Below are 8,743 nucleotides of genomic sequence, written 5' to 3' on the forward strand. Positions count from 1 at the left end.
CGGAGAGACGTCAAGCGGTGGGCGGCTGCCGAGGACCCACAGGCAGCGCAAGCCCCGCCCACCGCACTCCGCTCGGGGCTAGGACTCAGGCTCCGGGAGGTGGGTTCGGGATTTCTCCCGCAAGCTGAGCAGCCACACTCTCGTGAGATCTGAGAATCGTTCCCGGAAGACTCGCCCCCTTCCAGGGCAGCGACCAATGGGCAAGGGCGACGGTTAAGACGGTTGGGTTTTGAAGGAGCCAATGAGTGCTTGCAGCGGAGAGTTTAAGCACAACTGCCCGGCGTGCCTTTAGCTGGTCGGGAAAGAACGCGTTCTGTAGACGCACAGACTGACTGTGAGGACCTGGGGGTTAGTGCCTGGGAAGGCAGCGTACGGGGAGGTGCCGGTCTGGTGGGAGCTGTGGCCGGCGGAGCTCAGAAACCCCGGCACGGTCCCGAGCTTGGTCGCCTCTCACCTCCGTAGACGCTGCCATGGCGCAGTTTGTGTTCGAGAGCGACTTGCACTCTCTGCTTCAATTGGACGCGCCTATCCCCAATGCACCTGTTGCGCGCTGGCAGCGCAAAGCGAAGGAAACCAAAGGCCCAGCGCCCTCGCCCATGCGGGCCGCCAACAGATCTCACAGCGCCGGCCGGACCCCGGGCCGGACTCCTGGTGAGTTGGGGGCCGGTGGAGGGAGAGATGCAATGGCTGAGAATCGGCCTTCGAGCTCCCTCCAGGGGCCTCGACAGACTGTCTTCTCTCTCCCTGTCCCAGGCAAATCGAATTCCAAGGTTCAGACCACCCCTAGCAAACCTGGAGGTGACCGCTATATCCCCCATCGCAGTGCTTCCCAAATGGAGGTGGCCAGCTTCCTCTTGAGCAAGGAGAACCAGCCGGAAGACGGGGAGACGCCTACCAAGAAGGTATGATTGCCCAGGGGTCGTGAGGCATGAGACCTTTATGTGTCCCTTGGATGATAGCGGCATGCCTCACTACCGCCTATCTCTGCCAGGAGCATCAGAAAGCCTGGGCCCTGAACCTGAACGGTTTTGATGTGGAGGAAGCCAAGATCCTCAGACTCAGTGGGAAACCTCAGAATGCCCCGGAAGGTTGGTCCCAGTCCCTCCTAAGGGAGACATGTGCCGGCTTTTCCTGCGAAAAGTCGCAGGCAAGGGTGGGATCCGTTTGAAGATCTAGACTCCCTCTGTTGCCACAGGCTACCAGAACAGACTGAAAGTCCTCTACAGCCAGAAAGCCACGCCTGGCTCCAGCCGGAAGACTTGCCGATACATTCCTTCCCTGCCAGACAGGATACTCGATGCCCCTGAAATCCGAAATGACTACTGTAAGTGCGTCATTGTTTTTGTCTGTGGATGGAGAGAGATGGCCTAGGGATGGACCAGTCCAACAAAGGACCTCATGTTCCATTCTTTCTGCCTCTGGCAGACCTGAACCTCGTGGATTGGAGCTCTGGAAATGTACTGGCTGTGGCACTGGACAACAGTGTGTACTTATGGAATGCTGGCACCGGTGACATCCTGCAGCTGTTGCAAATGGAACAGCCTGGGGACTACATTTCCTCCGTGGCCTGGATCAAAGAGGGCAACTACCTGGCCGTGGGCACCAGTAACGCTGAAGTGCAGGTGAGGCTGGTGCCTGTATTGTGGCTCTGTTGTCATCAGCCCTAGGGAAGAGCTAGCTCAGCTGCTAAGATGCTGATGCCCAGCTCCAGTCTCTGATCCTGTGGTCTCACCTCTACAGCTATGGGATGTGCAACAGCAGAAACGGCTTCGGAATATGACTAGCCACTCGGCTCGAGTAAGCTCTCTAAGTTGGAACAGCTATATTCTGTCCAGGTCAGTGGGGTTTTTGCTTGTCTGTAGCAGAAGTCTGATTTCTGCCTACTTCTTGCCAGAACTGAAGTGGCTCTGACTTGATTCTCTGCTGCCTCAGAACTAAATCTCTTTTCTTCTCAGTGGTTCACGCTCTGGCCACATACACCACCATGATGTTCGGGTAGCAGAACACCATGTGGCCACATTGAGTGGCCATAGCCAGGAAGTATGTGGGCTGCGCTGGGCCCCGGATGGACGACATCTGGCAAGCGGTGGCAATGATAACGTGGTGAACGTGTGGCCAAGTGGTCCTGGAGAAAGTGGCTGGGCCCCGCTGCAGACCTTCACTCAACATCAAGGTGCTGTTAAGGTGAGGAAGCATTTGAGCTGAGGTCTCTGCGGACCCTCAGCTAACAACTAGAGACTCTTAAAGAGAGATGACATGGTGGGGTTAGGCTGGGACACTCAGAGCTTCTTGACCAGCTCTATTGCCTCTCCACTGACCTGACCCAGCCTTTGTCCATCCCACCTAGGCTGTTGCGTGGTGTCCCTGGCAGTCCAATATTCTGGCGACCGGAGGAGGCACCAGTGACCGACACATTCGCATTTGGAATGTCTGCTCTGGGGCCTGTTTGAGTGCTGTGGATGCCCAGTCCCAGGTAGTTTTGTTGGGGCTCGATTGTGGTGATTCATGTTGTAACCTATTCCAGCCAATTCCACTCTGACTCTATACCTGATAATTTCTGAACTAACTCGGTTTATTCTTGAGTCACCATTTCCAAGTTTGGCTTATCTCCAACCCTAAGTCCTCTTAAGTATCACCTCCTCCATATGTCCTGAATTAAGCTTGTCACTTCACCTTGCCTTCCTGATGTATTGTTCTCTTGTACTGCTTCAGAATGGCAGATCTGCTTAGAGATCTGAGTCTCCTAGAATCTTTCAAGAGAATTGTTTTATCTTGGAATATCATTCACATCTGTCCCCTCATCACTGGGTCTCACTATCATTTATTTTTTTGAGACAGAGTTTTGCCCTGCCTAGCCTCAGGCTTACAGCGATCCTCCTGTTTCAGCATTCCAAGTATGCGTCACCATGCCCAGGTTCCCTCTCTTCCAGTCTTTCCTCTCTATTTCAGTCTGAGTGGTATCTTACTGTCCATAAGCCTATGAACTCCCACAACCTACAACATGATCCAAATACATTAGAACATTCGAGGCTCTTGCCATTGATGTGTGCCTTGCTGTAAACACTCCGGCCAACCCCGTTCATTTCCCTCACACTCAGCCTTCCCTGCAGGCATTGGCTCTGAAGTCATATACTTGGACTTACTTTGGGACAATTTATGGAACTTCCTACTGGTGGATTTATCTTCCATAAAATAGATATTTGTCTTATGGAACTACAGTAAGGACTGTGAACCATTACGGTTCAATCTGTAGCCCATTATAGAATTCCTAATACTAGTGGACTCAATTCTGAGTAGCCCGGGCTGTATGTCATGCCCATAACAACTCTTTTCCACAGGTATGTTCCATCCTCTGGTCTCCCCACTATAAGGAGCTTATCTCAGGGCATGGCTTTGCCCAGAACCAGCTGGTTATTTGGAAGTACCCAACCATGGCCAAGGTGGCTGAGCTCAAAGGTAGGTGGCAAAGGGAAGCCAGGCAGAGAGGCTACATAGTGTATAATTTCATTTGTATGAAATGTTGAGAATAGGTAAATGTGAGAAGAGTAAAGGGCTCTGGAGAAGATGGGAAGTATGATTTAGATTGCTGTGGTGCCAGTTGTAACATTGCACAGCCTTATAAATACAGTAAAACTACTGAATTATTTAAGAGGGTGAGATGATGGTATTCAAGTTTTATTTCAAGGGGACTAACAATTAGAGGGTTGTGTGTCTATACTCAAATGCACTGCTCTTACCCTAGGTCACACAGCCCGGGTCCTGAGTCTCACCATGAGTCCAGATGGGGCCACAGTGGCATCAGCAGCAGCCGATGAGACTCTGCGGCTGTGGCGCTGCTTTGAGTTGGACCCTGCCCTGCGGCGGGAGAGGGAGAAAGCCAGCGTAGCCAAAAGTAGCCTTATCCACCAAGGCATCCGTTGAAAACATACCCCTCTTGGTTTTTTTTTTGTTGTTGTTGTTGTTTTATTTTTTAATAAAGTTGTATCTTCCTTTCTTGTGTCCCAAGCATCCTTCCTAAGGGCTGCCCTACTCTAATCAGAGCTAGAAATCTTGTGGGAACTTTCAGCCACATTTTGTTGTGGTACTGGGGATGGAACCCAGCACCTTACAACTGAGCTTCATAAATTTGAGACAGGGTCTAGGCTAACCTTGAACTTCTGAGCTTTCTGCTTCAGCAACCCTCCACAGCTAGAATTACTGCCAGCACTCCCATCCCTCTGTGCGCTGTATGCCCCACCTCCATTTATACATTCACACAATCTCAGTGGTTTCTTCTGTCACTTTAATTAAGACACAAATGAGTACACCGCCTGTATTGCCAGGCTTGCTGCCCATCCTGACCTTTGGCCCAGAAGCTCATGCTTCAATGTGTAGTGAAAAGGAGCCTGAGTCCACTGTGACAGATTATTGCTGACCTCTTCAGTGTGAGGAGAAAGGCCACAAGACCCTGGTGGGGGCCAGCCCTGAGTGTTCCTCTCCCAAGTTTAAGGCAGGGAGGGGGAAGTGTCCAGCCCTTTCAGCCTCCAGTTGCGGTGGCAGACAGCAGTGTGACCACATCCCTGGAGCTGGCTGGGAGAAGGGATGGGAACAGTAGTCCCTGTAGACCAGCTGTGAGGAGGGGAGAACCAGTCCTCCTACTCAGTCCTGACCACATGAGCCCTGGTCATAGGTGTAGGTGGAGAGGACACTGGTGGATGCTGCCCAAGGTGCAGTCCTGAGGCACTTAGGTGGGCAATAGCTAAGCCACGCTTCTCAGTTGGCCTTGACCTTGGTGATAGCTGGAGCTCCATTCTGCTGGACTGTGCGGGGCAGCCGCTTTCCCTTAGTGTAAGAGTGGTACCAGAAATTGGAGAAGAGCACGAAGAAGAAGGTACCGTATATCCAGATGAGGTGGATGATGAGAGGGTACTGGTAGTTGCAGCTGGGTATGAAGTAGTATTGGCTGATGTGCAGTGAGACCAGGACAAACTGCATCTGGGATAGAAAAAAAAAGGGTCAAAAACAGGTTTGGGAGGGAGGAGACTAGAAATAAGGCTTTAGGGAAGGACGGTATGAGACTGGCTGGGTAAAAGAAGAAACTAAGGAAATATTGGGGGTTTAGTTTTAGGCCCATCAGGCCCCTCACCAGCTGAATGGCTGTCATATGTTTTTTCCACCAAAGGTAGGGTTGAGCCACAGGACCAAGGGCAGACAATCCATAGTATAGGTACATGACAACATGTACGGAGGAGTTTATCATGGCATGGAAAGAGGCCATTCCTCCTACGATGGAAAGAAAGCAAGAGTCAGGAAATCAGCCTCTGCTCCCAGAGGCCACCCTTCTCTCCAGTGGCCTCAACTGCTCACCTGGAGCAATTTTTATCCCCCACCACCAGCTCCAGGGAAGCACGGAGTGATGGAAGACATGGAGGAAGGTCACCTGCCCGTCTTTCTTCCGGAGAATAAATATCACCTGCGAGAAGAGTGGAGGAAAGGCTGAGTGCCAGCGCCTGCCTTTCTCCCCCAGTTCTAATATCCATAGCTACTCACTGTGTCCATCAGCTCAATGACCTTGGAAAACATGAAGAACCAGGCCACTCGAACCATCTGTAACAAGTTAGATCAGTCTTAATGCGTTTTACACAGTACCTAAACAGCCTCTGCTTACTGGCCAGCCACACACAGGACTTCTCTGACTGCTCCTTTTATCTAGGTTGCTTATGATTTCCTACCTAAGGCTCTACTTACCCTAAGTGCCTCAGGGCTATTGGAAAAGTCTACAGGGTCACAGCGCCAGGTGTACGTAGTCAGCCAACCAGACATTAGGAACTAGGAGAGAATAAGAATTAGACCAGAGTTCCTCTCTCCCTGTAACTCCTCCCCTTCACCAAATGAACCTCTGGAAGGTAGACATGCCATGCACTGGCCCATGCCCTGTGCCCTAACCCTTACCCTGCAGACAGAACTACAGCCCAGGCACTCCAGCCTACCTCATAGACAATGTAGAGGGAGAATATCACCAGTGAGAAATTGTAGACAATCATGAAGCCACGGAGTTGGAAGGGCTTCCGATTAGCCATGATTCGAGGCCCAAGTGAGAGCACGAAGTACACATAAGTCAGAAGGATGGATGTTATTAGCAAGGGGGACCCCATCAGAGGGTATTTCTGGATCCGGGGGTCTGTGAATAGGAGGTCACAGGGTTCAAGATACCTTTCTAGGTCTAGTCATGAGATCAGGTCACAAAAGGATGAAATAGTTCATAAGGACTTCATTAGGATATCAACCTAGATTCTGGGGTCCCAGGGAAGGCATGGCTATGGACAGCAGCTTACCTGCAAGCTTCATCAAGTCCTGATACCAGTTCACAACAGCCTCCATCCTGGCTAAGGACTCTGAGGAGGGATGGAGAGTGGGCATCAGATAGGGATCACTGCATGCCCCTGTCCCACACTTGGTCCACAGACACAAGACAGCCTGCTTCGCTGCGACTAGAGCTCAGTGGTACAGCACTTTCCTAGCACACCATGGCCCCGAGTTTAATCCCAGCCATGGCAAGCAGGGATATACTGGGAGAAAAGGCCATTCTGCTCCACAAGCACCCTGCCTGCCTGCAGAGAGCTGTCCCACCCTTCCTCTCCACACCTTCCCCTCCTCTCTCTCTACTCCTGAGTTTTCCTTCCTGGCCTCCCTCCCCCTCTGAGGCCGGTCTCCCGGAGTCTTCATCCTCACAGCACAGTTCATCTTCCCTCCTCACCCTTCAGTCTCATCTCCCCGGCAGTGAGGTGAGCCCTCCATCATCCTTCCTCCAGCTATTCCCCCTCCAGCCTCTCCTCTTTTACTCCCCTTTCTCTCAAGTAAAGTCCTTCTGGTTCCTTCCCAAGACTCCCTTGCCAGGATTCCCACCTCCATGGTCTTTCTACCCCAGTACCTGAACAAACCTCTGTCTTCAGGGGCCCCTCACCTCCGGCCTCCGGCTGCTTCCCAGTGCTCACCTTCAGTCTCTCTCCTCCTCTTCTCACCCGCAAGCTCCCCTCTCTCTCTTCCACTCCTGGAGCCTGGCTCTTTGAGACTCCTGCCCTGGCGGCTCCACCTGTCTGACTAGATCTTGCAGCAGCCCCGCCCTCTGCCCGCCCCCGCTACAATGGGCATTGGGTGGAGGGTGGGTCCAGGCCACAGGTCAATGCCTAGAGGAGCAGGACCCACCAGAATTGAGAAAACCAAGGCTCCAAACTCGCCACCTTAGACCAGCCAGATAAGCTCTGGTCAGAAGATTGCTAAAAATACACACCCAGTATTCTCTCCCAAACCAGCACAAATTCTCAGTTTGTACTACTTCAGAATGGGCATCACCCTTCCCTTCCAGGGAGGGGCAAGGACACCAGTGGTATGTGAGGAGGTGGGAGAATGGGGGAGATCTCAGGAATCTTCCCTCCTCTGGGAGGGTTCCTCGTGGGCTAGGCCCCTCCTCCTCAAAGTTGGAAGGAATGTGAGTGGAAGGCTTACAGGGAGGGATTCAAAACCTACTAGCCTAGACCCAGGAAAGCCCAGGACTCTGTCCCATAGGGATCAAGCAATTGCCCAACAACCTAAGTGCTCCAGGTGCCCTCCATCACTGTCCTTTCTCAGGGCTCAACTCTCCCGTTCCCATCTGCGCTCTCACGCTTATACACACTAGCCTCAGACCCCCAGACATGCACGCTCTACCAGGGGCTAGCACACATCCACATACAGCCATGCAAATCTTGCTGACCACACCACCAAAACAGGCATCCCCACTGGACTCCTAAATCTTACACCTGGCAGGGACTGCATTCACAGAGTGGCCCTCACACTTAACCAGGTATGGACACATGGAGAGGTGAGGGAACATGGCCTCACTCCCACCTCCCTCCTCCACACAGGGCTCTTGGTGAGCGACACTGATCATTTCTTCACACACAGTCACACTCTGGTTGGTGGCTTATGTTGGAGTGGGGCCTAGCACATGTGCTCTCACACACGGTTCCTCTCTGACACATGTGAGCTTGCCAGCTCCTTATCTCCCTCAACCACCTCCTTCAATTCACTCCCCACTCAACACCACACACACCGGTAGCGGACAGCAGGGGGTCAGACTTCTGGGAAGGATTTCTCCCTAAGCTTGAGGGAAACCCGGGTGTGTACGGTGGAACACGGTCAGTTCCTTTAAGATGGATGGAAGTGAAAAAGGGCACCGGCGAAGGGAAGGAAGGGGAAGGGAGACGAGGAGACAGAGTGGGCAAGGCCAGGAGGTGCTGGAAAAGAACTAGGTGTGAGCAAATGGGGGTCAGGGGCCAAGGTGTCGGGGGAGGGAGCATGCTGGGCTGGTCCAGCCCCAGTAGCTGGGACCTCCCACCCACTCGCCCCTAGAACAGCCTCGCCCACAGCCTGGGCAGGGCAGGCGGCAGGGCAGGGCTAGCCTGGCCAGCCAGGCAGGGGGCACTGGCACGTGGGGAGCCATGGAAGGTCCACACTCACCAGTGGGAACCAGGCGGGCAGCAGTGGAGGGTTCGGAGGGATCAGGGCCGGAGAGTAGTCCCAAGGGCCGCCTGCCGGCCACTTCCTCATCTGCTGGGCCGACTTTCTGTCACCAGAGGGGGAGGGGGCGGGCCGGGCGGGGGGCGCCTGCTGATTGGGCGGCTGGCCGAGGCAGGAGGGGCCGTCCAGCACCCGCCTGGTCGCCAGGGCGGGAGTAGGGGCGGGTCGCCAGATCTCCGGGCAGGAAGCACACCCAGCCCCAGCT

At 53.4% G+C, this 8,743-nt stretch overlaps 2 protein-coding genes across 6 annotated transcripts; one reads left to right on the forward strand and one right to left on the reverse strand.

Moving 5' to 3' along the window:
- The first annotated feature begins 271 nt into the window (after window positions 1–271).
- On the forward strand, window positions 272–3,929 carry Cdc20 (cell division cycle 20). Of its 2 annotated transcripts, none has more exons than XM_057784613.1 (11): window positions 272–348; window positions 463–651; window positions 754–902; window positions 992–1,088; window positions 1,196–1,324; window positions 1,426–1,622; window positions 1,741–1,835; window positions 1,956–2,184; window positions 2,348–2,473; window positions 3,339–3,456; window positions 3,743–3,929. In XM_057784613.1, the coding sequence occupies exons 2-11, from the start codon at window positions 471–473 to the stop codon at window positions 3,919–3,921; spliced, it is 1,500 nt and encodes a 499-aa protein (XP_057640596.1). In that variant the 5' UTR covers window positions 272–348; window positions 463–470; the 3' UTR covers window positions 3,922–3,929. The 2 variants fall into 2 exon arrangements, with proteins under 2 accessions (XP_057640596.1, XP_057640597.1); XM_057784614.1 differs by having other exon boundaries at window positions 290–334.
- A 335-nt stretch (window positions 3,930–4,264) lies between these two features.
- Elovl1 (ELOVL fatty acid elongase 1) lies at window positions 4,265–8,678 on the reverse strand. 4 transcript variants are annotated; one of them, XM_057783628.1, is made up of 8 exons: window positions 8,479–8,678; window positions 6,315–6,374; window positions 5,970–6,160; window positions 5,728–5,808; window positions 5,530–5,586; window positions 5,347–5,452; window positions 5,126–5,262; window positions 4,265–4,974 (listed from the first exon to the last, which is right to left on the reverse strand). In XM_057783628.1, exons 2-8 carry the CDS (start codon window positions 6,358–6,360, stop codon window positions 4,753–4,755), a joined length of 840 nt encoding a protein of 279 aa, XP_057639611.1. In that variant the 5' UTR covers window positions 6,361–6,374; window positions 8,479–8,678; the 3' UTR covers window positions 4,265–4,752. The 4 variants fall into 4 exon arrangements, with proteins under 4 accessions (XP_057639611.1, XP_057639612.1, XP_057639613.1 ...); XM_057783629.1 differs by lacking the exon at window positions 8,479–8,678 and adding an exon at window positions 6,975–8,458; XM_057783630.1 differs by lacking the exon at window positions 8,479–8,678 and adding an exon at window positions 6,944–8,458.
- Window positions 8,679–8,743: the final 65 nt, after the last annotated feature.

This window comes from Chionomys nivalis, chromosome 11, assembly GCF_950005125.1.
Source record: "Chionomys nivalis chromosome 11, mChiNiv1.1, whole genome shotgun sequence".
Lineage (NCBI taxonomy): Eukaryota > Metazoa > Chordata > Mammalia > Rodentia > Cricetidae > Chionomys > Chionomys nivalis.

Excerpts from the sequence above, each read along its gene's own strand:
- Elovl1 (XM_057783628.1), bottom strand. The coding sequence starts at position 6,360 with ATGGAGGCTGTTGTGAACTGGTATCAGGACTTGATGAAGCTTGCAG. Across the intron at positions 6,161-6,314 it reads GGACTTGATGAAGCTTGCAG|ACCCCCGGATCCAGAAATAC; the intron begins GTAAGCTGCTGT and ends TCCTATTCACAG. Across the intron at positions 5,263-5,346 it reads GGGGATAAAAATTGCTCCAG|GAGGAATGGCCTCTTTCCAT; the intron begins GTGAGCAGTTGA and ends TTTCCATCGTAG.
- Cdc20 (XM_057784613.1), top strand. The coding sequence starts at position 471 with ATGGCGCAGTTTGTGTTCGAGAGCGACTTGCACTCTCTGCTTCAATTG. Across the intron at positions 1,623-1,740 it reads CCAGTAACGCTGAAGTGCAG|CTATGGGATGTGCAACAGCA; the intron begins GTGAGGCTGGTG and ends TCACCTCTACAG. Across the intron at positions 2,185-2,347 it reads AACATCAAGGTGCTGTTAAG|GCTGTTGCGTGGTGTCCCTG; the intron begins GTGAGGAAGCAT and ends CATCCCACCTAG.